We start from the raw sequence: 25,440 nt of genomic DNA, 5'->3' as shown, positions 1-25,440 counted from the left end.
GAAGACGAAACCAGTCCAGAACTTGGTTGCCTTCTCTGTGATAGGAAAGATTTTATGTTCGGCGAGTAAATCTGAAGGTCAGGATGTTGTCGTTCACACATCAGGAGCAGTTCCACCAAATGTTGTGTAGGCAATGACAGCAGATACGTTCGTTTCTATTTCCAGGTTATGTCGTCTGCGCTATAATATAATTCCTGTCCAAGAGCAACTAACCTCCTCCTCTGTCAAGTTCGCGCCTGATAACCCGACCTCTAACTCCCGCTCAACTATTTTCGACTGGCAATTCGAGCAAAACCACTGAGCCTCAGCAACCTCGATAAAAGCTCTACCAATTGGTGGATCGTGGCACAACTGATGGTACGGGTCATTGCAGCCATCGCAAAAGACAATCAGATTGGATTCTGGACTGTGACCACGAGAGCACACCTTGCAGATTTGTAGATCACGTCGAAAGTATGCTGTTCGTTTCCCTTAGATGGAGTTAGGTCTAACATCGTTAAGCAATAATTGACAGGACGACTCACTTCCACCGTCTAGATCAGCTAAGGGATCAAACTGCTGTGGCTTGTGCACTTTTCTTCCAGATTTTGTTTCAAGTCCATCAAAGGTAAACTCTTCGTCAGACTCCTCATCCTATAGTATATGCCATTAGTACCGTTACACGTCTGATGGGCACCTGCGGCGTACACTCTTCTTGATCTTTCCCCTCTTCCTTTTCAGCCCGGTCTTATGCCTTTTGTATGGACCACGCTTTTGATGAATTTGCCCGACCGTGGATGAACTAGCTTGGCTGGAGCCCGTGGGTGGTGCAGAAGATTGTTGTGAATTAGTTGCCGGTTGGCTCGTAGATGCGGTCGATACCAATGACTGCGCTGGGCCTACCGGTTCTGACATATTTTTCCAAACTCCACAGAGAAGTTAAACCTATTGATTGCCCTTCGGCTCATCTATGGCTCGGGAATACCGTTATTTTGCAATTGGTTAGGCGGCCTGGCCAACGTTACAGCTTTGGCGAGTTAGGCGCCGTCATCAATTTCAGGAAAGAGCTTCACATGAGCGCTTACCTCTATAACAAATTTAGGCGCCAAATAGTGCAGTCGCCCCTGAACGTAGTTACAAGTTATATTGTACAAATTAGAGATCTCAGGACAAATAGTTAATATCGAAGGCAATCATTAACGGCTGTTTGTCCAGTCCGTCCGATATCATTGGCGGGCTGCCGCTAAACCTCCACCTGACTCAACGCAATTGTGGTGAAAAGCTAGTTACAGTTTTGAGGTTAAGGTTATAACCGAAGGACCATTGAACCACACTAGCCATGTACTTTTGCGGCCCCCCACACACAGTAGAGTTGGTGCACGCGAGGCTTCGCACGTCGCACTTCCAACATAACACAAGTTGGCTGTGCGAGCCTCGCGCGAGCCCAGCCCTAAACCAGGCTACCAAGTACGACGACACAAAGCCCACTCATTGACATCCTCAGGACACCACAAGTCCCTTCGTCCAATAATCATAATCAGCCAACCTGACTTTTTACTTGAAAACCCCTATTCCCAGAGGGTGATGTCCAGCAGTACAGCTATTTTGTTTTAGTGAGTCTCCCTAAGCCCTCCCCACTGCAAATATCTTAGTAGTGTGCCGCAATGGACACCAAGTACAATTTGGACATGGAGTTTTTAGACAGCGCCTCAACGATTTTGTCCGCCATCCCAGCGATCATCAAACAACACAACAAAAAGCGCTGTTCCGAACAACCAATTCGCCAATTGGTAGTAACGGCATCCTCCTTATTGACTTCGATGGTATCTTATCAAACACTCAATGAGTTCGGGTGCGTGCACTAACACACTCTTGTAGAGATGAGGTATGAGAACATCCAAGGAACAAGAACTACGCCTACTATTCTCCATCTCATCCGACGTGGGTACTGGGCTCATACATGTCACCGTCCTGGCGTTGCGTTTCCATTCGAATGCTGGGTGACTAACACGCCCAGGTTGTATCTGGGGTGACCTCGGCCGAAAGCTTCGTGAAAGGTTTCGGCGTGCGCCTGAGAGAGAAATAACTTTATGAAGAACCACTTGGAATCCCAGACAATCTTGATTTGGTCGGTACTGTAAATAGGTTGGCTGTTGAAGAGAGGGATAGGAACCTGTTTGGTGAAAACATTGGGGCTTACCACCTGATTGGAAATGTGATGATTGACTTTGAAGAGCTAAGCCCCTGGTTTCTTGCACCAACTGCCAAGGATTTTACTGAGGTCAAAAAGGTTACTGTGAAGTTTCTGGATAACTGCTGGAAACCACCAAGATACAGGTTCTATCCTTCATGAGCGGACCAGTGATGCAGTTCTCGTAGAGGTAAAGCGCCGTGGGGGAGTCAACAGCAGACAAACAGTCCGACTTCGGAACGGCATTGGTGCTGTAGTCCAAACTTTTAAGAATCTCTTCTGAGAGATGCCCCAAATTCGGCGTTGCCGATCCCATATTTCACAGGGCAGTTTTATTGGTAAGTATATCAACCATTTTCAATGGGCCACAAGTAGTATGATCGGTAAGGGCATTGTTGCGAGTATGATAGTAAAAACCTGCGCTGCTGGGGGCTAGGGCAATCTAATACACCCAGTTCTCCCAACACCTAAGGGTGAGTCGCGACTCCGGCAAACACATTATTGATCGTGCTATTCCGACTTAGACAATGTCTCCATCAAACTACATTCGATCGTCTTCAATGCATTTTCTGCGGTCTATCGGGACCGTGTTGAGTGGACTACCTACACGGGTCGTTCGCAAATCACCCATAGGCTATTCCATAACACGTAGTGTTCCATTCGTTCGACATTACGCTACTCCTAACGACTCTCAAATATCGGACGCTATGCTCAACTCGAGCGTAATGCGGAAGCTGTCTTCTAACGAGGAGGTGGGCACAGATTTGATTGGTTGTATGCGTTGTCGCGACTAAGAGGTTAACAGGTCATGCAATGCGTAGCCAATGTGATGATGCTTGTTAAGGAAAAGGGATATGTTTTTCCGGGCGGTGCCCAGCCAACTACATGGAGCATACTCAAAATGTTCAGGGACAAGGAAATTCAAGAGGCAATGGTAGCTTGTAAGTGGACCGTGTATTCAGCCCAAGTGCTTGCACTAAATAAACTATAGTGAAGGAAGCGATGGACCGCAACGGCATTATCATCACCATGGAAGAGTGAGTTCTCCGCTTTAATTAAATCTCATCTGATTCTAACACTACACAGATATTCTAGTATTGCTAAGATTCTTGCATCAGGTACTGGGCGTCGGCAGTAATCTGGCGGAGACTAGCGACTTTGTACATATACTTAGATGATAAAAAATTAAAACTACGACGTTTCCTTTTGGTGCCTAGCATGCTCGGAACTAGATCCTTGAATTGCTTATTAGTGGTCTGGTGGAAGGCGAATTGCAAGACAGTCTCTCTATAAATTGCAACATCGCAGTAAACAAGCATTTCGAGAATTACAGAATAAGTAATTCCAACAACGAAATTAATGATTAGTCTTTTGGTCATATATGATAAATGAAGTTGACCGCAATCGTGACCTCGCCTTTGCAAAATGCGATAATTGGCCGTCGTTGACGTTAAAAATCAAAGACGTTACCTACTAGTGATCATGGCCATAGGGTAAGATCAAGCCATGAGGAAAGCATTTCATTGCGCCGACAGTTGTTATGGTTACTTATTGTAAATATAGCCGTCCACGATGACGTATTGTAATTGCTCGACTCGAGGCATGATACTGAGGTTTCGAGTCTGCGAGTCAACGTGCTTTTGTGATCAATCGGGCGACGAGGACTGACGGAGCCGCACGGCGTTGGAAGGCGGGCATAGGACCTCTTTGGTGTTGTAATATGTGCTATCCAACCTGAGTCAACTAACTGGTTTCCGTTTCTATAGCAATGACTGGTCCAGCGACTCACCCTTCTTCATCTCGGGCAGGATCTTCGTCGCAACAAATGTCCTCAAGCGGGAAGCGCAACACCAGCACCATAACAGCTGCCAGCGGGGCTGGCACAATCTCGTCGAGTGCCAATGCTGTTAATAAGTCAGGAACTCCTCTGATAGATGACCCTAACGTTCTCGTTGATCCGGTGGGTTTAGTCAACTTGTCGTTACTTGTCAAGCCTCTTCTGTTTTGTATGCGCTGCTGATAATTGACTAGATTGAGTTCGAGACATTCCCCATCGAGTCGCTACGCAAGTACAAGGCATCATACAAATTATCTGTGCCGTCCTCGATTTCGAACGCAGGAAATTTACTGAATGGGCCCGTTGGAAAGAAGACGTATTCCTATAAGCATCGAACTCGGATATCAAAGGACGAGCTCGCGGGCAACGTAGAACGCCATTTCTCGGCTCTCCCAGTGCGCGAAACCGAGATGATTGCCGGATTTTTGTATTCCGCGAAGAATCAAAGTATGCTATTCTGCTTCATATCTACAGGTAATATTATTTAATATCTGAAAATTTCCAGACAACGCGTTTAGACTGCATTTCCCGGTCAACTGATCCATTTATCCATCAACTGCCGCAATGAGTTCCTAAGATTGGCGAATTAAGAGTAAAGGTGCTTGGTACGATACCACGGCGTTACACACGGCTACATGGTTGTGCTAGTTAACTCGGTGAGAATTGCTAGACTGGATAGTCAGAATTATTCGTATGCATAAGAATGACATGATAAGAAGCATCAAAAATCATGTATTATAGTGTATGAGACTTAAGTTAGCATGTGATATGATACAAATTTGTCTATTAGAATGACGTCTATATGCATCCCCCTATCTTCTAGACCAAAGAAAGCATACAAAGATAGTAAATTTTAGTTAAACCGTGACTAAACCAAATGCCATCTATCTCTATCCCCCTGCCAAATGCCCTCTAGCGCCAATTCGACCTAAACGAAACTAGCAAATTCAAAACGATTAACAAGTAAACAAACCATACTCCTGAACAATTGTATTGTATAACAATCACTCGAAAATATACGCAGCACGCTATGCTGTTCTTATAGCGTTCTCAATAAAGCTATTGCTAGCTGTAAACGTGAAGTTCTCAAATAGCGTGGCGTCATCGACAATGCTTGATGTAGATCCTTTGCCGGGAATGTCAACCCCTGGAGGACTAATGGCGAGACTTGTAAACTCGTCCGCGAAGTTCTCAGCGAGAATCGGGTCAGTAATAACGGGAACAATCGGAGGAACAATACCCGGATCTCGCGCCTCAAGTTTTGCCCAGTTTAATTTTCTAAAAAATCGATGCTTCTTGATAATGTTGATGTCATCGGGAATACTGCCGCCAAGCCGTTTCTTAGGCTCCTTCCGTAATAACCGAGTCAAAAGATCTTTGGCCTCAGCTGTCAAATAGTAAGGCAAAACGAGCTTAGTTTTTTGAATTTTCTCAACAATGCGCTTATAGTTGTTTCCCGTAAATGGCGGAGCACCAGTGAGCAAATCATAGCACAACGCCCCGAGAGACCACCAATCGACAGCGAAATCATACGGCTTTCCAAGTAGTATCTCCGGAGCCATATATTCAGGAGTTCCGAGAAATGTTTTGCAACTGCCGCCATCGTTGGCAACCTTGCTGAGTCCGAAATCAGTCAACACGAGGTGGCCCTGGACATCAAGTAGGCAGTTCTCCGGCTTCAAATCGCGGTAAACGACACCTACGACATTATGCAAATGCGACAATGCCAAAACCAGTTCGGCAGCATAGAATGAGACGGTATCCTCCGATAACATCTTTTCCATTGCCAGATGGGAAAACAGCTCTCCACCTTGCGCATACTCCAAGATTAAATACAACTTCCGCTGGTCCTGCATGGCATAAAATAGCTTAACGATGAACGGATGCCTGATCGACTCCAATATGGCCCGCTCCGTCTTAGTTTGCTCGACGGTCTTCTTATGGACAGTCATAGAAGCCTTCTTCAACTCCTTCTGTGCATAAAGCCGCCCAGTAGCCCGTTCCCGAACGAGAAGAACTAGCCCGTACGCGCCCTTACCGAGAACTTTAATCGGTTCGAAGTCTGAGGGTCTGAGACGGCGCTTCTTTTCGCTGTCTTCTGACACGTATTCCGCAATATCAACCTGATACGAAGTGCCCATGAGCTCCTCACCTCGGAATTGATTATTCTTCAAGGTACTCCCAAGATTTGCCAGACCGTCTGTGATATCCGTTATCGCTTCATCATCCTCAGTAATACTACTGATATTAATCTGGACCGCATTACTATATGCGTTTACAGTAGTGACCAGTTCGGCCCCGTTGTAACTTGGAGGAACCCATGCCTCATCCCGGGACCCGATAGAGGATATTGACTTGGTTCGAGGGCGAGGCCCGAAGTCAGAGTCCATATCGGGTTCATCAAATGCGAAAACTGCTGCCATTGCTATATCATAAACGGTAAAATTCGCGTTGTAATGAAGACGCCTTGGCGATACATCCAATACACTAATGACTCGAAAATAGAGGTCAGTCGAACTTCTTTGTCCTCAACGCGAAGTCATATCATACCTATGGTAAGACAAATATCGAACGAAATTTCAGATATAACAGCTACTAGCCAAGTACTGCAAATTCCCCCAAATAGCGACCACTCTCCAGCCAAAGCTATAGATCGCAGCAATACACCTATAAGTTGGGTTGGTCGTCCTTCCTGCGCGATTGTTGTACCAGCAAATTCTGTGGATGCGGCTCTGAATTTTTCAAGCAGTGGGACGTCGAGACTCTAGCACGTTGGGAGAATCTGGCGGCGAAAGTGGTACGACCAAGTTTTCATAGCGATCGCTGCAGATCAACTTGTACCCAGGCACTAGTCACACTCAGTATCACGGTTGCGCGAAAAAAGATTATACCCTAACCATGGTGCATCTTGGGTTGCGAGAACGACCGTCGCTGGATATTTTGTCACCAAATTAAGACAACAATTAGAAGCGGGTAACATCTTCGGGACGTCGTCACCGCAGCAACGATGACAATACAAAACAACAACGCGCCCTTGCCGCGGTCCAATACCATAACACTGTCCGGCATCGCGTCACCGCGTTCCATCCTCAACGACAGTTGGTCTGATTGACGACTATGAAGCTTGAAGAGCTGATTATTGACGGCTTCAAGTCGTATGCTACCCGCACGGTGATTAGCAATTGGGATGAGCAGTTTAATTGTATCACCGGCCTAAATGGTTCTGGAAAGTCCAATATTCTTGACGCAATATGCTTTGTGTTGGGTATCACCACAATGAGCACTGTAAGGGCTCAGAATCTGCAAGACTTGATATATAAGCGAGGTCAGGCTGGAGTTACGAAGGCTAGCGTTTCAATTGTGTTTGACAATAGCGACGGTACAAAGAGCCCGATCGGATTCGAAGCATGTCCTCAAATCAGCGTCACCAGACAGGTGTGCTTTACCTCATATCATAATTTAGGAGTCATTACTAATTGAAGTAGATCGTCCTTGGTGGTACCAGCAAATACATGATTAATGGCCACCGCGCGCAGCAACAGACCGTCCAGAATCTTTTCCAATCTATCCAGCTGAACATCAATAATCCTAATTTCCTAATTATGCAGGGACGCATTACCAAGGTTTTAAACATGAAACCGACTGAGATTCTTGCCATGATTGAGGAGGCGTCAGGAACGCGAATGTTTGAGGAGCGACGAGACAAAGCCTTGAAAACGATGGCGAAGAAGGATAAGAAATTTGACGAAATCAATGAACTTCTAAGGGAGGAAATCGAACCTAAACTTGACAAACTAAGAGTAGAAAAGCGCGTCTTCTTGGAATTGCAGCAGACTCAATCCGAGTTAGAGAGGCTAACCAAAGTGGTAGTTTCCCATGACTACGTAACGTATAATGTACGTGCGTCCTATCCGGTCAATATAAGTGTACCTGAATACTGACTGGAATAAATAGGAACTGTTGAGTAACTTTGAACAAATGATAGCCGTCAAGACCGACAAAATGAATGACGTCGAAGCTCTGGTCAACAAGACGACAACGGAGATGGTCATTATCGAGGAAGAAATTGCTCGGATTAAAGCCTTACGTGAGACAGAGCTCCAGAAAGGAAAGAAGTATCAACAGCTTGAGCAAGAGCTAAAGGAGTTCTCACACGAGGTTGTGCGTCTGAATACATTGTTGGAACTTAACACCAAAAATGTGGCAGAGGAGGAGCAAAAGGGAAAGAAAATCCAAGAAAATATCTCAGAGGTTAGTGAAGATACCATACTGTCATATAATAGCTAACGTATTGCTGCAGCTTCAAGTACAGCTCGAGGCTAAGACCAAGGAATTTGGAGAGTCGCAGGAGTCATTCCATACCATGAAGGATGCCTACGATGCTCTTTGCGCGGAAGCTCAAAGAACGGAGGAGTTACTTGAGACACTGCAAACCGGTGTAGCGTCCAAGGAAGGACAAAAGAACGGTTTCATGGACCAGTTAGAAGAAGCCAGAGCATGTGCCAGTCAGTCGAAGACAAGACAGGAGCAAATCAAGCTTCAGATAGCTCACCTCCAGAAACGCCTGAAGGAACTTGAGCCTCGCGCCCGCCAGGCACGACAGCAGAACCAAAACCTTTGTGACAAGTTAGAGAGGATGAAATCGGAATATCAAGCTATGCAAGCAGCTCTATCGTCAATGAACTTCGATCCACAGGTCCACGAAGGCATGAAACAGCAGGAGGCAACAAGTGAATCGAAAATTCGCGAGTTGACGGCAAGAATTGATAGCCTCAACCGACAAGTCGCTAACATGCATTTCACCTATACTGACCCAGCTCCCAATTTCGATAGAAGCAGAGTTAAAGGGTTAGTTGCGCAGCTTTTCTCAATAGAAAAGGAGAAATATGCCGCTGCGACAGCTCTCGAGATTTGTGCTGGAGGTAGATTATATAACGTCGTTGTCGACACCGAAGTGACCGGAACTCAGCTTCTTGAAAGAGGCAACCTGCGGAAACGAGTCACTATCATTCCCCTCAACAAGATAGCTGCTTTTACAGCATCTGCAGAGAAGATTGGAGCAGCAAAGAGTATCGCACCGGGTAAAGTCGACCTTGCCCTCACACTAGTAGGATATCACGAAGACGTTTCGCGGGCTATGGAGTATGTGTTCGGTTCGACGCTAATCTGCGCCGATGCTGATACAGCCAAGCGCGTAACGTTCGACCCTCGCGTTCGGTTGAAAAGCGTGACACTGCAGGGAGATTTGTACGATCCAAATGGAACCCTCTCCGGCGGCAGTGCTCCCAACTCTACTGGGGTCCTGGTCACTGTTCAGGAATTAAACCAACTAACGATTGAGAGAAATCAAGAGATGGCTGCTCTTGGACAGCTGAGAGAAATCATGTCCACTGAGAAAGTCAAGATAGAAGAGGGAACGGAGTTAAGTCAGCAGCTGGATCTTAAGCAACATGAGGTGGCTCTGATGGAACAACAAATTGCTAATAATTCTTGTTCGGCAGTAAGTGCCCGCGATACGAACTGGAAGCATGCTAATTGGGCAACAGATTATTAATGAGATGGACACGGCTGCGCAAACTATTGAACAGCTTCACGGAGAAATTTCACGAGCGCAAGTGACCCAAGGAAAGGCAGAGAATGAGATTCGCAAGATCGAGCAAGACATGACCGAATTCAAATCTAATAAAGGCTCTAAGCTGGAAGCATTGAAAGTAAGTACTTAGTCCAGATAACCTTCTGATGACATTCTAACAACATCTAGAAAGAATTAGCTGCATTAAAGATTCAGACAGATAAAGCATCCCTAAAGATGAAGGCTGTCCAGAAGCAATTCCAATCGGCTCTGTTAGAAAAGGGTAAGTTCTTGCGTTCCATGGCACCATGATAGTATAATTCTCACTACTGCGATAGATCAACTCGAAAATGATATTGCAGTCGGCAGCCGGTCTTTCGAGGATACCAAGCAATCGTGGAAGGATCTGAATGCTGAAATCGCTAATGTAAAGGAGAAACTGGAGTCTGCTAAGGTACCATCCTCTACTCTGCTCTGGTGACTGTTCTAACAATCATTAGCATCGTCATACCGAAACGTCTCAAACCCTTGAGCGAGAGAAGGCGAAGCTGATAGGATTTGACGAGGAGCTAGCAACTCTTGACGACACCGCTAGAGCGAAGGCACAGAAAGTGGCGGATCTTGGTCTCACCTCTCAGAAGATCAACCATGAGCTTGAGAAGATGAAGAGCGACCGGCGCCATGCACATGAGCGACTCAGTGAACTCTTGAGTCAGTATTCTTGGGTAGAAGAGGAGAAAGAGTGAGTTATATCTACATTAACGCAAACGGAAGACATTTTCTGACAAGTATGCAAGATCATTCGGCCGACCAGGAAGTCCTTATGACTACTCGGGGTACAACGTCCAAGAGTGCAAGGCGACCATGAAGCAACTGTCCGATAGGTTCAACGAGATGAAGAAGACTGTTAACGGCAAAGTAATGAACATGATAGACAACGTCGAGAAGAAGGAAGTTGCTTTGCGCACTATGCTGAAGACTGTTGCAAAGGATAAGCGAAAGATTGAGGACACGATCCAGAGCTTAGACAAATACAAGAAGGAAGCCCTCATTAATACATGGCAGAAGGTGAATGGGTAAGTGCCAACAATCGCTAATATTACAGAACCGTGTCTAAATATTTAACACAGTGACTTCGGCCAGATATTTGCCGATATGCTGCCAGGAAGTTTCGCAAAGCTAGAGCCATCAGAAGGCAAAGATGTTACCGAAGGTCTTGAAGTCAGAGTGTGCCTAGGCAAAATCTGGAAGGAAAGTCTCACTGAGCTGAGCGGTGGCCAGAGGTCTCTGGTTGCTCTTTCCTTGATAATGGCGCTTCTTCAGTTCAAGCCTGCCCCGATGTACATTCTTGATGAGATCGACGCTGCACTTGACTTAAGCCATACGCAGAATATCGGGCGACTGATTAAAACCAGATTCAGAGGGTACGTTACTTTATATTGTGTCACGCGCTGACAGTTCTAACCAATGTAGATCGCAATTTATAGTCGTCAGTTTAAAGGAAGGATTCTTCTCCAATGCCAACCGGGTATTCAGAACTCGTTTCCAAGAAGGCACGTCTGTCGTGTCAGTTATGTAAATTAGCCTATGTTGAAATGTTTTGGTGCGATTGCCGGCTAGTAATTGAATTTCTGGGAGTATGATACTTATTGCTTAATACTATGTACTTCATTATCACTTGTTGCTTATGGGTGATCACAACAGTCTCTGTTGATACTTTGATTAGACAGTGCATAAAGTGAGAGCGACAGGCTCTGTCAGCCCGTGCCCTAGGGTAAGGGTTGCGCCGCCCAAACACTCCGCTGACTGCAGTTCAAGTTCGCGAGAGTGTCCCCCCATCGATACCTCGCTTTGGTCGCAGGGAGCAGATTCGTGCTGTGAGTCACGTCCGTACTCAAAATTCCATCATATATTTTTAGTATTTAACGCCGACTCTGATTGTCGTTAAGAATCGTAGCTATGGCGAGCGATAGTGCGACGACGACATTTATTGCCTGCATAGTCATAGGCTTTCTATTAATACGATGGTTCGTGATTCCATCGACGTCGTCACCATCATCCTCTGTTTCTACTGGAACGGGCACATTGTCTTCACAAGCTACAACTGGAGCCAGTACGACTTACCGGAGAAGACGGCTAGTTACGCCGGGTATGATTGAGGTCGTTCAAAGCATTGCACCTACGCTTACGATGGAGCAAATACGATATGATCTTGAGCGGACCGGATCAGTCGAGCTCACGATTGACCGCATTCTAGCTGACGGCGGATTACCATTCGTAAGTTATTCTGGATGTTTTGACCAGGTGGCGCGAAGCAATATACTAATGACCCTTCAATAGCCTCCGAATACGCAGCCCGAGATACCTCAGCCGCAGGGATCTCCGTCCACGTCTGCGGTTGCAAAGGGACCGCATTCTGATTTAATTCAACGATATAATCTTCAATCGAAACTTCGCAGTGACGTTCACCTCTCGGAACAGTCCACGGAAAGTTCGGAAGCTACATCGGGTCCCGCGAAAAAGGCGAAGTGGAGTCAATCGAAGGAAGAGCGGCAGGCAATGCTGCGGAAACAGCGAGAAGACATGATTTTGCGTGCTCGCCGCAAGCTGGAAGACGAGGACAAGAAATCAAGTATATCAGCATAACTAACCACGCGTTGTAATCTTTTCGTAAATGTATATCTCACAATTGGATGAGGCTGCAGACTATGGAACATCAGTTTTCGTTTTGAGTTGTCGGAAAATAGCATCTATCCTCATACGCTGCTAGTCGTTTCTGATTTCAGGGTAATTATTTGAGCACTGACATGCTGTTTGATTACCGGTGGCTCACGTGCGTGAGTGATGTCTTGGGATTGATACTCATATGCACATTGTTTGTACACGAAGGTACAGGTGCGTACCAAGGGCTCATATTAGTTGATTTGATGGATTGATTGTTTTTTACAAGCGGCTCACGTTTGAGTTGGATATTTAGAGGCAGCCGGATTCTTGTACAGATGCTATAGTAATATTTTGCGGCCTTCTAAAATGCCTGTGATTGACGCCCTCTCGGTAGCATTGACTGTTGTGCGCGACGCAGACCTATCATGTATATAATATTGCCCGCAATTGAGTCACTGTTCTGTTTTTGGGCATGTCAGGAATGAACATTGTAGTGGGAGGCGTAGAGTGACTGAGTGTAACGATGATGCGAATTGCAGAGTACTCACACGAGGATATTCTTCAGTATTAAGTTCATTCGGCGTCAGGAGTGGAGCAGGACTGAAGCTGTAGCAGACCAAGCAGCGTCATATAAAACCATCAGACCAAACAATGTGGGCAGTTGAGAGGTGTTCTTCCCTATTGCTCTGTGGGTTAGGTTAGGAAATCGTTATCGGCTAGTGCGGCTTTTGGCGGAAGAGGCGCAGGTCACAGATCAAGCCGAAGAAAATTCGAGAAACCCGCAACGTATTTGCTATTATGGTGAAATTGACCGAATATTCAGGCATTCCCCATGACTTTCCGGGTAACTTGCTCACTATCCAAATTTTTCTTCGGGTAAGTCGAAGCAGTTACATGCGCTGCGAGGATAAATTTTGAACTTGCCGACATTTGTGAATAAATCCACGATCGGCGCTTTATTCTACCGTAGCTTTGCTACTTTATAGGCTTGACAACGAGATGCCTTTCACTGTAGCATCGAAAAGGGCGACAACAGTGCTGCGGAGCCAATTGAAAGTGCTCTTGACACCATGCCCGTACTCAATATCTGGTGGCTCTCGGTTTTCGTCGACGAGCTCGAAACGAGCAAATCCAGCGCGACCAGCACTCGGCCCAAAGCGTTCAGATAGACAGCGGATTCACTCATTGCCGCTGTACATTCAGTCACAGCGGTTATTCCACTCGTCTTCGCCGGCATCAGATGGGCGGTCCGATCCCTATGGAGCATTAGGGGTTAGTAAGAATGCGTCGGAGAAAGAGATCAAGAAGGCGTATTATGCACTAGCAAAAAAGTACCATCCAGACGTTAATACTGAAGAGGGCGCCGAAAAGAAGTTTCATGATATTCAGGATGCATACGAGATATTATCAAATCCAGAGAAAAAAACCCAGTTCGATACATTTGGACCTGGCGCATTTGGCGGTGCTGACGCTACTGGTGGCGGTCCCGGAGATGCTGGCAGTGGCCCATTCAATCCGTTCAGTAATTTCGGTGGATTTGCAGGTTTTGGCGGAGGCCAAGCTTTCGATATGGAAGACTTATTCAGTGCATTTACTGGTGGTACTGCCCGGGGTCGGGGTAGGAGATCCCGAGATACAGTTCAAGAGTTTAAAGGCGATGATATTGAGGTATGCAATGATAATTATCGCGAGTTTTATAGAAGCTAATTCTCCGCAGGTGCTTGTTACCGTCTCCTTCATGGACGCAGCGAAGGGTATTTCTAAGGACGTCAGCTACAACCCATTAGTCGCATGCCACACTTGCAGTGGGACAGGCTTGAAGGCGGGTCATAAGCGTGCTACATGTCCCAAGTGTCGTGGTACCGGTACCCAAGTTCATATGACGGATGGTGGATTTGCTATTGGCACAACGTGCAATACTTGTGGTGGTACAGGTGTTTTCGTCGATCCGAAATCCGCGTGCTCGACTTGCCACGGCGAAGGTATTATGAAAACCCGACGCACGACAACAGTTGATATACCACCTGGCATTGAAGATGGCATGAGATTACGGGTGTCGGGTGAAGGTGATGCACCACCAATACAGTCAGACAAGAACGTCCGCATTCATCGGGGTGACTTGTATGTCCGAGTAAAAGTCGAGCCGCATCCAGAATTCACTCGGAAGGGTCCTCACGTCTTCTACACTGCTGAAGTCTCTATGACTACCGCTGCTCTCGGCGGGAAAGTCCGCATCCCTACTCTCAGTGGCGAGGCGGACCTCACAGTGCCCCCTGCTACACAATCAGGTATGACGGTTACCATGACTGGTAGGGGTATGCCAATGTTGCAGCGCAACCAGAATGGTGATATGAAGATCACGTTTAAAGTCAATGTATTGAGGTATATGCTTGTCTTTATACTGTGTATTAAACACGTGTACTAATTTTTATTACAGACCCACAAACGCTGAACAAACTAGACTTTTGGAGTTGCTAGCTGATGCATTCAATGACCGGAATGCGAGACGAAGTCAGGCTAATAGAGATAAGTGAGTTCATGTTGATAAATCTGTTGATCCGCAATTATGGCGTTTTCTCTGGGTTACGGCATTTGTATGTGTTATGCCGATGTCGCGCATCGCTGGACCATCGGCAATACGTGTTTCTGTATAGACCCCTCGTTTTGTATATATTCAAAAAAAAGTACTCGATTTTTGTGATGGCTTGGAGTTTTGGGTCTGACTTGTCATTCTTCTTCTTCAGTGTGTCATCGTCATCGTCCTCATCTTCATCGTCCTCGTCAGCCAAAGTAAAGGACTCTTCAGCAAAGGAACCCAGACAGTCAGCCGAGTCTGCAGATCACGACGGATTTTTGAAACGGACGATGAAGAAGATATTCCATGTGGACGGTAACGAAGGGGCCGGAGAAAAGAATAAATAGATCGAAATACATTTGCAAACAGAAGCAAGCGAAATGCAGCTAAGTGTGGAACTGTCCGCGATGATGGTTGATGACGGCGGAGATATTGGTACATATAAATTTCAAGAGATATGGTATGTCGGACATCCCTATTCGTATATATCATTGTAATGCCATACACTAGTTGTCGGTGCGAGTTTTCACCTGTATATAATTGATTGTACATATTGTCGTTTCTCATGTATTTGCAGTAGTCGTTGAACCATCTATATAACGTCTACTTCACGGGAATTTGAGGTATGGCTTATGTGAGTCGATGCCGTGAATGAAATTTTCGCCTTGGTCGATACTACAACTGCAGTAAACAATTAAGGAAATATGGACGTAGAAGTAAGTACCCATATACAACTGGACATTCTCCACCATCTGGTCCAGAAACACGTGACTTTTTTGCCCAACGAACGATTTATCGTATTCCCCAAAATTCATTAAGATCCTCGCCACGCCATTTCATTGCCCAGCCAGTACTCCTCTCAATCTCTTTGAGAATTGTCAAAATAGCTGTATGTTCTGTATGATGACTCATCAATCTTCCTGCGACCCAGAGTGGCTGCAAGGCATTATTCCAACATCCGCTAATACATCTGGTTAGTTTCGTTGTTCAAACAATTTGCGACATAAGGAAAGTGGGCATTACTGATGCGTATTGTTGAGAGAAATGGCGCAGATTTGCTTTGCGTGCCAAAGCATGGATGGATTCGATTTTGGAAGCTTGAATGATCTAGGCTTGTTTTGCATGAGTAAGATACATGCCATATGGTACAATTGATTTCCTGAAACTAAAACCTATTGTTAGCCTTTGTCGGCCATTTACGAATATGGCAACGAAACCGGAACGAACTTGCTGGCCCATTTCCATACAATACAGTCGGGAACGGCGCCTCGTTCTCCTCGTCAAACGACAGTAGAGGTTTCATTTCAATTGGTCGCCGGTTAACCCAGATTCGCAGCTCATTCCATAACATGTCCCACTCGGCGTCGTAGATACTTCCCGTCATCGGGCTATCGCTCGCGATTAAATTCGTGACACATGAACACAAGAATACCGCGTAATTGGCATACATGTCATACGATGGCTGAGCCCTGAATAACGCTCCAGCAGCGTCTAATGACTCTCCTGGCGGAATCCAGTCAGACATCTTGATGATTGTGGATTCCTCGCCGATGACGGCACTTGATAAATCCATGCGTGCGAAGCACCAGAATAGGGATTGGCCGAGGCCTCCACAAAAGCCATTTATCCCCGCGGACGAGAACAGAGCTGCACAGCCTTCGAGGTGCCTCCGCCAGTCCTGGGGCGATGAGCTCATCATTTCCAGACAGCAGAGAACCACGCATGCGGCTATGGTTTCCATATTTTTGGATTGCACGTTTGGTAACAAATGCTGTATTGATTGTTGATATAATTCGAGCGTCACAGCTGATGGGTACTGATGATCTATTCGCTCAATTTGGCGGGACGATATTGCCAGTAAGGAGTAAAAAAGCGCGTGGCTGTTAACGGCCAAGCGAGGGAGCACTATTGCAAAGTGCCGTTGATTGTCAAAGATGTCTAGCTAATTCACGTCAGAAAGTCAAATGCGTCTGAAGCTCATTTGAACTGAAAACCCTACCCAAGATGCAATTTCATCAACATAATTTCGCAACAATCGAGCTTTGTCAATATTCGAAAGTGTACAGTCACTTCGCGTGCCGCCACGACCAATTGTGGTTCTAGCGAGGAGACTGGGAGTGCGTGATGGTGCGATCGACTTAGCTGACGAAAACATATAGTCGCGTAAAGTGTTGTGTAGATCATGATAAGTCGACTTTCCTACTGCATATCCAGACTCTGAGAGTATCTCTATATTGGTCGGTGTTACTGTTGCTGACCCAGGCGAACTACTGACAACACTCTGAAAAGTTTCCGGGGACTGAAAATTACTAGTTGCACCCAGCCGTGTGTGTGGCAGTATGATCTCCGATCCAGTTATCGGAGAGGTCGAAAGTGCGCCTCTATTTTCCACGTTATTGCCATTATTGAAGACAATACCGATGTCGACAGGAAGCGGCGCGGTCATGACCTGGTGAGAAACACCTGTGCGAGCAATGTAGACAAGCTGCGGAGTAGGTTGTGACACGATTATGGTATGCGCATCGTTAGGGCTGCTTTGTGTGGCAGGAGAAGTCATAGCGCTCGAGGTATTGAGAATAGTCCGTAGACTCGCTCGTTCTAGGTTCAGAGATTGCGAGTCATTGTTGTTACGAACTCTAGCACACGCCGACACACCATTTGGCATGGCAGTAGATTTTAACGTCTCGCTATTCTGTTGCGAATTTGATATCGCTGTCGTCGGAAGCATACCGCTGCTCGATATTGAACTTGCCGGCGACGTCAGAGAGACTCCGGCTGACAGCCCTTCCGATGACGTCGCCGACGGCGAAGCCACCAATGCTCCATTCAATGACAGTAAAGACTGAGCTGTTTCGGCTTCATTCGTATAGTAATGTCCTGATTTGCGTCGTTTCTCCGGTGGCCCCTCGTGGACAAAGTCCGGTCCTTCATTGACAATCTACATCAGGCATGTTAGCTCAAAGCATTGCAATGAACGCATATTCGCACCGTTATGTCAGAATCGTATAATTTCGGAACAACAGAGTAATGACCAGCAGGGGACACACATCGCGAGTTCGACTCTGAAAACAGTCCCTTCATACTCCAGTGACATTGCAACTTCTTTGACCGACAATTCTCACACACAGGCTTTGCCTCGTCACCTGAACCAATAATATGTCAGTTAATATACTTCGAATATTTCCCGCAAATGCAAATTGTGGTACGCACATTTTCGGTGCCGACCGCGACAGGTCAAGCAGCCAGTGCGAACCCGTTTTTTAAGCCCGTCTGCGGCGGCAGTTGGAGACATTTATTCACCCATTCACCGCCACGCAGCATTTAAGTGCCAAGCCGGCGAAACACAAAAGACTCCAATGCAATAGTCTTTTCGGGGAATTACCTACACAGCGTGTTCTAGGGACTACTGCTCGAGGGCTGTCGCAAACCACATGGGAGCGGGTAAGGGTTCAAGAAGTTGAAGTTTAAACTAGCCCCTGCTTGGCATGAAGCAGCCACAAGTCGAATGGTGGTTAGGGCCACTTCAGCGAAGGAAAAACTCAGAACCAAAAATTGTTTTCTTTGTCGGTTGGGTGCAGAATTGGATTTTCGTTGTCGGCCAAAACGCAATTTTTGTCGGCCGTTTTAATGACGTGCCAGCTGTTACGCGTTTGTATAAACAAGCTTGGCTCATCGAACAGCAGGATTCTAGTCAGGCTGTGGATATCTACTTGCTGCCTCAGATTTTTGTCAAGGCAAGCAACCTTGCAAGTGCGTATTAATTTGCAATAGAGCCTGCTCGCGGAGTCGTCATAGAGTAATTCCCCAGTATGATTTCATCAACCAATCCACTGTCAAGTTCCTCCGCGGCATTTTCCAATGGCATCACTGATCCCGACGGTATGACTTCAACTTGGACTCCAGAAGCCGTTATCCCGCCCGAGATTCTAAAGCTTCCTGCTCCACTGTCATTCTTCCGTATATTACGGTACCTAAAAGTGCAGCGACGGACTGGTTGGTTAAATCACGGCATCCGTGTCGAGTCGGCTGAATCTATTGCCGACCACATGTACCGAATGGCCGTGATGTGTTTGTTAGCTCCCAGTGATGAGAAGCTGGACAGCAGGAAATGCGCAATAATTGCTCTTGTGCATGATCTTGCCGAAGCCGTGGTTGGTGACTTGACGCCCTTGGATCCAGTTGGTGGGGGTGCGTATCTGCTAGAGCGGTTGCCTGAATTGGAAGCTTATTGATGCGTTTAGACGAAAAGCATAGACGCGAGCGCGAGACTATATTTTATCTTGCAAATCAGCTAAAACTTGTCAATCCCGCTGCAGCAGCCGAATTGACCACTTGCTATTTTGAGTACGAAGAACAAACTACACCGGAAGGGCGATTTGTTAAGGACCTCGACAAATTCGAGTTTCTGTTACAAACAGCAGAGTACGAAATGGACATCAAAGCCGGAATCGAGAGCCAAGACGTTGACATACGAGGGTTTTGGTACGCAAGGGACAAGATCACGCATCCGCTTGTCAAGGAATGGACGAACCAGTTGATCGACGAGCGGACGCAAGTCCTTGAAGAGGAACTTCATAATTAATACTGTAGTATTAGGAACACATCATTGTGAGGATACACTCTACTTTGATCTGTCTGCTGTATATATATATATATATATATATATATGTTACGCATTTTTGTCTGTATTGTACAAACCTCTATTTGCCCCTGTCAAAATAAAACTTTTATAGATGAATAACGTTCCATATTTATAATCTCTATATCACTCATTCACAAGTTGTCCCGACCGAACACGGCTGGTGCGATGGTATGCCTCGCAACCAAACCAACTGCACAACAGCCTGTCTGAATCGCCAGTATCAGCAATGCCAGTCTATCTTCACGCAATGGACCAGTCCACGTAAGCACGAGATTGATCACTGTGAAATTAGATGAAGATTTAACCACGCGAGTCTCTGGATCTAGTTCTAAATCGAGTAATTTTAAATTTCCAAGTGTGGTGAGGAGGAGTAATTGTGCGCCTTTGGGCGGAACGACGAAATACACCCTTGAAGGCTCCAAGAGGCCGGTTTCCGCGTTTAATTTCGGAAGGCGGTGGCGCGGGCAATTGACCAGCTTAAACAGCTGTGGAGCGGAGTATATAAAGTTGACAATCTGCGGGACCAAAAACAGCAATAATGTTTTTGCGAAATGACCAAGAATGCACACCTGCGCGAACACCATACCTGCAAAGTAACAGTACGTGTCGCCGACAAACACGCGAGCTGGGTACCAATTGTATTTGAGCAGGGCGGCGGTCACGGCGACTAATGGCAGCACAAAATATGTTGAGAGTAGGTGCGCCTCGGTTGCCGGATGTGGAGGATGGAGTCCCAAAATTCTGCCCGGGACGATATACATGGCGTCATTGATTAACAAGAAAATTGCTATAACGAGCGATTGGCCGGCTTCGAGACCATTGATACCCGCAAGAATGTTGATCGAGTTCGGGCAGAAAATGGCCATAGCGAGCATGTAAAGATAATAAAATGCACCTAGATCAACGATCGGCGGTACGGCAGAAGTCGAATTCATTCCCGGGTTCAGCAGCTTCCAAATGAACGGCGGCACCACAACCGACGTTACACCGAAGTCGACATAATACACAAAAATGAGAGGCAGGACAGCAATTGCCGGCAAGAACAACTTGTTCCTCCAGCGAATGTCGAACAAATCGTCGGCAACACCTAACACTAACATGCTGAACGAAGACAGCAATGCTGCGAGAAACTCTGCTAGCTTCGAGTGCGGGAACATTCGCAGCGATCGGCCTTTGTGCAAGGTCGCTGTGTCGAGTACATGCTCTCGATTTCCACTGCCGGAAGTCTCCGTGACAAAGAACTTGTAGAATAGGAACGGAATGAAGAAAAATAAGGTAACTAAGTATACCACAGCACACACAGCACCCATTGTTTCCGGTCTGGCCGACGAGTAAGCTAATCTAGTAACGTGATATCGAGATCATTCGTACGTACATTATGGGTCTGTCTTTCTTTCCCAGATCTCGACCAAAGAACCCGACACGAACGAAGTCAGGCCCAAGAATGGGTATTAACGCTGCCGTAATGACATATGCCAATACACTAAATCCGATACATGCTAACAGCGGATCATATTCCGAATTGAAAATTAAAGCGAGCGAAAAGCCTACAAGTAAGAGCGTCCCCAGATTGGATCCTATCGAACTGGACGTTGGAACAGCTCCTCGCTGAACTGGCTTCTCATCGCTCGAGATGTCTTTGGGAAGACCGTTGCCGGTGTCTCTGTCATTCTGCACAGGTCTGGGTCCTGACATTGTGGGTTCTGCCCTCGCAGGTCCAGTAGAGCGCAACCTCGACGCGTCGCGATGAACATCTTGTCGTCGACGTGGCCTTCACGTGCACACGTCGGTGACACGAAAACAAAGTACAAACGACATCTATTCAGTCGACATCGGTCAAAACAGGGCGCACATTAAACATTCCTTTGTACTACATAGGATTCCGATACAATCGCTTGCACGTGAATAATGCCGACAGCCACTAGTTGAGCGTCTACTCTTAAGGAAATATCTCTTCCCAACTGGTAGAATCTAAGGTCCTACCTACCTTGCATTCCATTGTGCTACTCATCTGCTATGAATTCAATATCAACTGGTCACCAAGACCTTATTCACGATATAGCATACGGTAAATTTGTATGACATTCTTACCCATGATTTTCTACTGAACCGTTCGGAATACAGATCACTATGGCCGTCTACTGGCGACGTGCTCCTCAGATCAATGTATCAAAGTCTTCACCCGCGAGTTTCCGTCAGCAGAGTGGACATTACAATCGTCCTTCAAGGCGCATGACGCCAATATCTTCAGTCTTTCATTTGCTCCGCCACAATACGGTCTCATCCTTGCGTCTTGCTCAGAGGATCAAACAGTTCGGGTCCACAGCTCGGTAGACAACGGACACACGTTCACCAAGGTCGCTACGCTTTCAGACTCGGGCGGTCCTGTACACCACGTCGTCTTTGCCAGATTCGGCGGACATGGATTAAAATTGGCGTGTATTGGCACTGACGGTGTCGTGAGGGTTTACCACGCCGCAGATCCTTCGGACTTGCGGCAATGGCACCTTGCATTTGAGAAGGTCGTCGACCAGGACAGACTGCTTTCAAACGGTGTAGCCGCAAGGGATTTACAAGGAGATTTCGCGGTAGACTGGTGTCCGTCTGGGACGGTTCGCGCTTCCGGGCTTACATACGGACGAGGTGTTGATATGGCTGACAGTGAATTGCCGCGGCTCGACCGGTTGACGATCGCAGAACGAGCCGTAGAGCAGTTTGTCGTGTCATCAATGTCGAAAGTGATTGTGTTTAGGAAGCTGGATGGGGGAATATATGAGTACGAGCCCGCTGAGGAGCTGGCTGGCCATACGGATATTGTGCGGGATGTTGCGTGGGCTAGCAGTGCTGGCGTGGGTGGCCGTTATGAGTTGATTGCGACGGCATGCAAGGACGGATGGGTGCGCATCTTCAAGCTGACCCCTCAGCGAACCGGAACGAGGACGACAGAGAGCCGAAATGGCACAGCGGGCACGGTAAACGGTGACAACGAGAATGGCGTTGGCGAAAACAATCTGTCCTACGAGGTCGAGCTGGTGGACCAGTTTGACGACCACAAGAGCGAGGTGTGGAAGGTTTCGTGGAACTTCTCAGGCACTGTGTTGAGCTCGTCTGGCGACGACGGGAGGGTTAGGTTCTGGCGGGCAGCGTACACAGGGAAGTTTATTGCATTGGGCGTTGCATCGGCAGAGCAGGGGTCCAACGACGAAATGGAAGACTAGATGGCTATGTATCTTAATAATACGAACAATCGACGCCTACGATCCGTAACATGATACAAACAAACAATATTATCAGAAACCACGGCTAATCATGCCCAGCAAGGCAACGACGGGGTAGCACAGTATGCCGACCATAGTGAAGGCGCGATGCAGGATCGCACAGGTCTGAAACACAAACCATGCCAAACATATTAACTCGCCAACCACTGTCGCGTCCATGACCTTCAACCGGAGTGATTCTTTCCGCGCAAGCACGTCTGCCGGACACAACCGTTCACACGCCCTAGGGGGAAAGAGCACGAGAGTCGTCACGAATCTGGCAAACTCGACGGGGATGGCGAGATAGTGTAGGGCTGGAGCGCGTTTAGTGAACTTGAGGAAACTTTCGGAGATTCGCTCGGCGTCCTCGTTATCTGCGGAGGCTGCGGAGGCTCCAATTGAGGTCGTGGAGCTAGTCGCGAGTGCACCAGACCCTAGGTCGTGCCAGAACGCGAACTTGCGCGCCGCGCTCTGCCACCTGGTTCGACGCAACAGCACTCGCCTCGATCGGTCCTTGCGGATCGCAGCCATCGTTGAGCACTGCAGGAGTGAGCGACGCACATATGTCCCAGTTCCAAACAGAAACTTACTATCAACGCCCGCGAAAGAATGTTTGTACGCTCCCTATTCTGCAACTTGCCGACTGTCTCTGCGAGAGGCCTTGACCGTACATCACCGCGGAGTACCGCCGGATTCGGGAATTCTGCATTCGATCGAGTGCTGGCCCGTGAGGTGCGCGGCACAAGCAACCCTTGTAGATCCACCAGATTCATGCCTGTAATGCTGCTCCGGTTGTTACTCTTGCGGCGGATGTTGAGCGGCGCGACCGGTGGCAAATCCGGCCAGTCAAGCAGGTTGCCGGTGTCACCGGTCTCTCGCGCCAAAGATGGCCGAATAGTACTTGTTGCCAAACTAGCGGACCGCCTTCCGTTGGCACGCCAACTGCGGACCGAACTTTGACGGACGAAATTCAGCGCATTCCCATTTCCGTGATGATCGAGAGTGCCATCGACGACACGCCGCGGTCTTATGGCGACGGCAGTCGAAGACATGCCCAAGGGCATCGACGCGACGCGCAGGGGTTGCCCCGCATCAATACAGGCCTGAGCTTTCTCATAGTCCTCGACGGCCTGCCGAACCGGTCGCTGCCCCAGCGCCTCGGCCTCGTCCTCGGCCAGAGTGATTTCCTTACCTATACTGCCATATATGACGTCGTTGAGATTATACTTCTTCCTTCTCTTGATCTTGAGCCGTGAGCCAAGCAAGACCATTGGAGACAGTGCTACCGACTTCAAATTGCCGTCTTCCGTCTCTGGCAGGACCTCTGAATGCTCTCTAACACCTTCAATACCAATCACCTTCATCAGTGTCTTCTTCCACAGTTTGGGCATCGGGGCCTCGGGAGGCTGTGCAAACGCAAGGTCAATGACTGTAGACGACAATACTGGTGCAGATGAGCCCATCGACCGAGTAGGCGGTGGAGACGTCAGTCTCTCTGTGTGTGGAGAAGGCGCTGGGGGGAATTTCGGCGAGCTTGGTGCAGGGGGCAGCGGAACAGACGAAACTCGTTTTTTCCGCCGCCTTTTAGCCGGCAGCACAGGTGTAGTTACTGAAACTGGACGCATATCTGCTGCTTTTGAGTCATTAAGCGTGACATGTGGTCGCAACAGCAATGTCGGAAGCGATGACACTCTAGGCTTCCGCGTCATTGTCGTGACGGGAAACAGTGGCACAGCCGACGACCGGGCCATCTTCTCGGACTGTGGCCAGACAATGGGCGAGCAATTTGAGTAGTCGTCAAAAATATGTTGATGATGGACATTATCCCTGTGTATCTGACGTTCTCGATTGCGGCAGTTAGCAGTGAAAGGAACGAGGACGGGCGATCCTTTCACATGAGTTATCTGCGGACATTTCTTCTTCTGTGGAGTGTAGAGCGGCGTGCTGGACGCGACGTAAGGTACATATGCTTTAGTCTGAGCCAGCAACGGAGGTTTAAGGAGCCTGGGACCTGTCGCATGTGGATATGGACGTGCCCCTCGGAGCGGACTCTTGCGAGGAGGATGCGGCGGTGAATATGCGACCGAAGTCATCCTATATCTAACGTACAGAGTCAGTAGGCCAGAATAAATATTTTCGGTGTAAAAGAGCGACGAGCGAACAGGACAGAACAGAAAAAAACAACAGGAACAAAATGATGGGAAGGATTTGCTATATAGAATCCCTGCCACGATCCTCCGAGGTCGGGCCATACAGGGAAAGAGGTCTAAGCTGACCCAACGGTCCCGTAGAGCCCGTAGAGGCTGGCTCTGTTTCCCCTATTTGAATTCGATCTAAGAGTCAATTGTAAAATAGCTCGAGAAAAGATGGTTGTTGACAGTGGATTGGCACTGATCGTGGCTGGACTTTTACTCACACATGCCTTGGGCTGCGCTGTGCTGTGGCGCCACGCTGGCTCAACCCAGCCACCGGTGTGCCTTGCGTCACTGCTGCATGGCATCCACCCCGATTCGTTTAGACTGAGGATGGTATTGATTGCTAGCCGACAAATATTTAGAACTGGTCTTGGTGATAGCATTTACTCACGTGATGTGCGCGAGAGACAAGTTGCCCGTTGTTTGTAAATCGTCGCCGGAGCAACGGAACGGACAATTTCTTTTGGACAAGATCTACGCATTCCACGGATATGCTACAAAGCACCGGTTATAATATTTGCGACTTCG

At 47.5% G+C, this 25,440-nt stretch overlaps 12 protein-coding genes across 12 annotated transcripts; 7 read left to right on the top strand and 5 right to left on the bottom strand.

Annotated features, from left to right (window-relative positions):
- Positions 1–93: 93 nt before the first annotated feature.
- Positions 94–894, bottom strand: POJ06DRAFT_265923 (uncharacterized protein; the record flags this gene model as incomplete). Its single annotated transcript, XM_056189116.1, has 4 exons — positions 94–180; positions 214–470; positions 525–633; positions 688–894. 4 exons carry the CDS (start codon positions 892–894, stop codon positions 94–96), a joined length of 660 nt encoding a protein of 219 aa, XP_056046514.1.
- A 1,746-nt stretch (positions 895–2,640) lies between these two features.
- On the top strand, positions 2,641–3,806 carry POJ06DRAFT_61877 (uncharacterized protein). Its single transcript, XM_056191283.1, has 4 exons — positions 2,641–2,922; positions 2,976–3,111; positions 3,162–3,207; positions 3,257–3,806. Exons 1-4 carry the CDS (start codon positions 2,698–2,700, stop codon positions 3,306–3,308), a joined length of 459 nt encoding a protein of 152 aa, XP_056046513.1. The 5' UTR covers positions 2,641–2,697; the 3' UTR covers positions 3,309–3,806.
- Positions 3,807–3,938: 132 nt separating this feature from the next.
- POJ06DRAFT_265921 (uncharacterized protein) lies at positions 3,939–4,547 on the top strand (the record flags this gene model as incomplete). Its single annotated transcript, XM_056189115.1, has 3 exons — positions 3,939–4,130; positions 4,202–4,454; positions 4,513–4,547. The coding sequence occupies 3 exons, from the start codon at positions 3,939–3,941 to the stop codon at positions 4,545–4,547; spliced, it is 480 nt and encodes a 159-aa protein (XP_056046512.1).
- Positions 4,548–4,785: 238 nt separating this feature from the next.
- POJ06DRAFT_246455 (kinase-like domain-containing protein) lies at positions 4,786–6,789 on the bottom strand. Its single transcript, XM_056186791.1, has one exon. It carries the CDS (start codon positions 6,428–6,430, stop codon positions 5,036–5,038), a length of 1,395 nt encoding a protein of 464 aa, XP_056046511.1. The 5' UTR covers positions 6,431–6,789; the 3' UTR covers positions 4,786–5,035.
- Positions 6,790–7,045: 256 nt separating this feature from the next.
- Positions 7,046–11,324, top strand: POJ06DRAFT_246452 (RecF/RecN/SMC). The gene is made up of 11 exons (XM_056186790.1): positions 7,046–7,442; positions 7,493–7,903; positions 7,962–8,258; positions 8,308–9,507; positions 9,554–9,718; positions 9,769–9,862; positions 9,918–10,033; positions 10,080–10,321; positions 10,377–10,655; positions 10,710–11,003; positions 11,053–11,324. The coding sequence occupies exons 1-11, from the start codon at positions 7,125–7,127 to the stop codon at positions 11,156–11,158; spliced, it is 3,522 nt and encodes a 1,173-aa protein (XP_056046510.1). The 5' UTR covers positions 7,046–7,124; the 3' UTR covers positions 11,159–11,324.
- An 87-nt stretch (positions 11,325–11,411) lies between these two features.
- Positions 11,412–12,460, top strand: POJ06DRAFT_61836 (uncharacterized protein). Its single transcript, XM_056191282.1, has 2 exons — positions 11,412–11,856; positions 11,920–12,460. The coding sequence occupies exons 1-2, from the start codon at positions 11,539–11,541 to the stop codon at positions 12,223–12,225; spliced, it is 624 nt and encodes a 207-aa protein (XP_056046509.1). The 5' UTR covers positions 11,412–11,538; the 3' UTR covers positions 12,226–12,460.
- A 626-nt stretch (positions 12,461–13,086) lies between these two features.
- Positions 13,087–14,773, top strand: POJ06DRAFT_246449 (uncharacterized protein). The gene is made up of 2 exons (XM_056186789.1): positions 13,087–13,911; positions 13,961–14,773. Exons 1-2 carry the CDS (start codon positions 13,243–13,245, stop codon positions 14,666–14,668), a joined length of 1,377 nt encoding a protein of 458 aa, XP_056046508.1. The 5' UTR covers positions 13,087–13,242; the 3' UTR covers positions 14,669–14,773.
- Positions 14,774–15,624: 851 nt separating this feature from the next.
- Positions 15,625–18,250, bottom strand: POJ06DRAFT_61808 (uncharacterized protein). The gene is made up of 6 exons (XM_056191281.1): positions 18,029–18,250; positions 17,807–17,961; positions 16,818–17,756; positions 16,066–16,760; positions 15,842–15,983; positions 15,625–15,779 (listed from the first exon to the last, which is right to left on the bottom strand). The coding sequence occupies exons 1-5, from the start codon at positions 18,108–18,110 to the stop codon at positions 15,926–15,928; spliced, it is 1,929 nt and encodes a 642-aa protein (XP_056046507.1). The 5' UTR covers positions 18,111–18,250; the 3' UTR covers positions 15,625–15,779; positions 15,842–15,925.
- Positions 18,251–18,336: 86 nt separating this feature from the next.
- Positions 18,337–19,542, top strand: POJ06DRAFT_246427 (uncharacterized protein). The gene is made up of 2 exons (XM_056186788.1): positions 18,337–19,006; positions 19,060–19,542. Exons 1-2 carry the CDS (start codon positions 18,628–18,630, stop codon positions 19,398–19,400), a joined length of 720 nt encoding a protein of 239 aa, XP_056046506.1. The 5' UTR covers positions 18,337–18,627; the 3' UTR covers positions 19,401–19,542.
- On the bottom strand, positions 19,543–21,186 carry POJ06DRAFT_219247 (glycosyl transferase family 4-domain-containing protein). The gene is made up of 2 exons (XM_056185586.1): positions 20,836–21,186; positions 19,543–20,780 (listed from the first exon to the last, which is right to left on the bottom strand). Exons 1-2 carry the CDS (start codon positions 21,153–21,155, stop codon positions 19,592–19,594), a joined length of 1,509 nt encoding a protein of 502 aa, XP_056046505.1. The 5' UTR covers positions 21,156–21,186; the 3' UTR covers positions 19,543–19,591.
- Positions 21,187–21,302: 116 nt separating this feature from the next.
- Positions 21,303–22,700, top strand: POJ06DRAFT_246424 (WD40-repeat-containing domain protein). The gene is made up of 2 exons (XM_056186787.1): positions 21,303–21,528; positions 21,585–22,700. The coding sequence occupies exons 1-2, from the start codon at positions 21,477–21,479 to the stop codon at positions 22,676–22,678; spliced, it is 1,146 nt and encodes a 381-aa protein (XP_056046504.1). The 5' UTR covers positions 21,303–21,476; the 3' UTR covers positions 22,679–22,700.
- POJ06DRAFT_246421 (uncharacterized protein) lies at positions 22,701–25,119 on the bottom strand. The gene is made up of 2 exons (XM_056186786.1): positions 23,308–25,119; positions 22,701–23,257 (listed from the first exon to the last, which is right to left on the bottom strand). The coding sequence occupies exons 1-2, from the start codon at positions 24,967–24,969 to the stop codon at positions 22,751–22,753; spliced, it is 2,169 nt and encodes a 722-aa protein (XP_056046503.1). The 5' UTR covers positions 24,970–25,119; the 3' UTR covers positions 22,701–22,750.
- Between the last annotated feature and the right edge of the window lie 321 nt (positions 25,120–25,440).

This window comes from Lipomyces tetrasporus (genome assembly GCF_029532465.1).
Source record: "Lipomyces tetrasporus strain NRRL Y-64009 chromosome Unknown POJ06scaffold_2, whole genome shotgun sequence".
Lineage (NCBI taxonomy): Eukaryota > Fungi > Ascomycota > Lipomycetes > Lipomycetales > Lipomycetaceae > Lipomyces > Lipomyces tetrasporus.
This window is presented reverse-complemented; position numbering and strand designations above follow the sequence as displayed.

What these genes read in the sequence shown, in the direction of transcription:
- POJ06DRAFT_61877 (XM_056191283.1), top strand. Translation starts at nt 2,698, where the DNA reads ATGTCTCCATCAAACTACATTCGATCGTCTTCAATGCATTTTCTGCGG. An exon ending in TCAAGAGGCAATGGTAGCTT is followed by an intron (nt 3,112 to 3,161) that starts GTAAGTGGACCG and finishes AATAAACTATAG; the next exon opens with TGAAGGAAGCGATGGACCGC. An exon ending in ATTATCATCACCATGGAAGA is followed by an intron (nt 3,208 to 3,256) that starts GTGAGTTCTCCG and finishes AACACTACACAG; the next exon opens with ATATTCTAGTATTGCTAAGA.
- POJ06DRAFT_246455 (XM_056186791.1), bottom strand. Translation starts at nt 6,430, where the DNA reads ATGGCAGCAGTTTTCGCATTTGATGAACCCGATATGGACTCTGACTTC.
- POJ06DRAFT_246452 (XM_056186790.1), top strand. Translation starts at nt 7,125, where the DNA reads ATGAAGCTTGAAGAGCTGATTATTGACGGCTTCAAGTCGTATGCTACC. An exon ending in ATGACTACGTAACGTATAAT is followed by an intron (nt 7,904 to 7,961) that starts GTACGTGCGTCC and finishes TGGAATAAATAG; the next exon opens with GAACTGTTGAGTAACTTTGA. An exon ending in ATTAAAACCAGATTCAGAGG is followed by an intron (nt 11,004 to 11,052) that starts GTACGTTACTTT and finishes TAACCAATGTAG; the next exon opens with ATCGCAATTTATAGTCGTCA.
- POJ06DRAFT_61836 (XM_056191282.1), top strand. Translation starts at nt 11,539, where the DNA reads ATGGCGAGCGATAGTGCGACGACGACATTTATTGCCTGCATAGTCATA. An exon ending in CTGACGGCGGATTACCATTC is followed by an intron (nt 11,857 to 11,919) that starts GTAAGTTATTCT and finishes ACCCTTCAATAG; the next exon opens with CCTCCGAATACGCAGCCCGA.
- POJ06DRAFT_246449 (XM_056186789.1), top strand. Translation starts at nt 13,243, where the DNA reads ATGCCTTTCACTGTAGCATCGAAAAGGGCGACAACAGTGCTGCGGAGC. An exon ending in TTAAAGGCGATGATATTGAG is followed by an intron (nt 13,912 to 13,960) that starts GTATGCAATGAT and finishes AATTCTCCGCAG; the next exon opens with GTGCTTGTTACCGTCTCCTT.
- POJ06DRAFT_61808 (XM_056191281.1), bottom strand. Translation starts at nt 18,110, where the DNA reads ATGTCTCCAACTGCCGCCGCAGACGGGCTTAAAAAACGGGTTCGCACT. An exon ending in TTGATGAAATTGCATCTTGG is followed by an intron (nt 16,761 to 16,817) that starts GTAGGGTTTTCA and finishes GACGTGAATTAG; the next exon opens with CTAGACATCTTTGACAATCA. An exon ending in GCGCCGTTCCCGACTGTATT is followed by an intron (nt 15,984 to 16,065) that starts GTATGGAAATGG and finishes AATAGGTTTTAG; the next exon opens with TTTCAGGAAATCAATTGTAC.
- POJ06DRAFT_246427 (XM_056186788.1), top strand. Translation starts at nt 18,628, where the DNA reads ATGATTTCATCAACCAATCCACTGTCAAGTTCCTCCGCGGCATTTTCC. An exon ending in CTTGGATCCAGTTGGTGGGG is followed by an intron (nt 19,007 to 19,059) that starts GTGCGTATCTGC and finishes TGATGCGTTTAG; the next exon opens with ACGAAAAGCATAGACGCGAG.
- POJ06DRAFT_219247 (XM_056185586.1), bottom strand. Translation starts at nt 21,155, where the DNA reads ATGTCAGGACCCAGACCTGTGCAGAATGACAGAGACACCGGCAACGGT. An exon ending in AAGAAAGACAGACCCATAAT is followed by an intron (nt 20,781 to 20,835) that starts GTACGTACGAAT and finishes CTCGTCGGCCAG; the next exon opens with ACCGGAAACAATGGGTGCTG.
- POJ06DRAFT_246424 (XM_056186787.1), top strand. Translation starts at nt 21,477, where the DNA reads ATGAATTCAATATCAACTGGTCACCAAGACCTTATTCACGATATAGCA. An exon ending in TATTCACGATATAGCATACG is followed by an intron (nt 21,529 to 21,584) that starts GTAAATTTGTAT and finishes TTCGGAATACAG; the next exon opens with ATCACTATGGCCGTCTACTG.
- POJ06DRAFT_246421 (XM_056186786.1), bottom strand. Translation starts at nt 24,969, where the DNA reads ATGGCCCGACCTCGGAGGATCGTGGCAGGGATTCTATATAGCAAATCC. An exon ending in TTCTTTCGCGGGCGTTGATA is followed by an intron (nt 23,258 to 23,307) that starts GTAAGTTTCTGT and finishes TCACTCCTGCAG; the next exon opens with TGCTCAACGATGGCTGCGAT.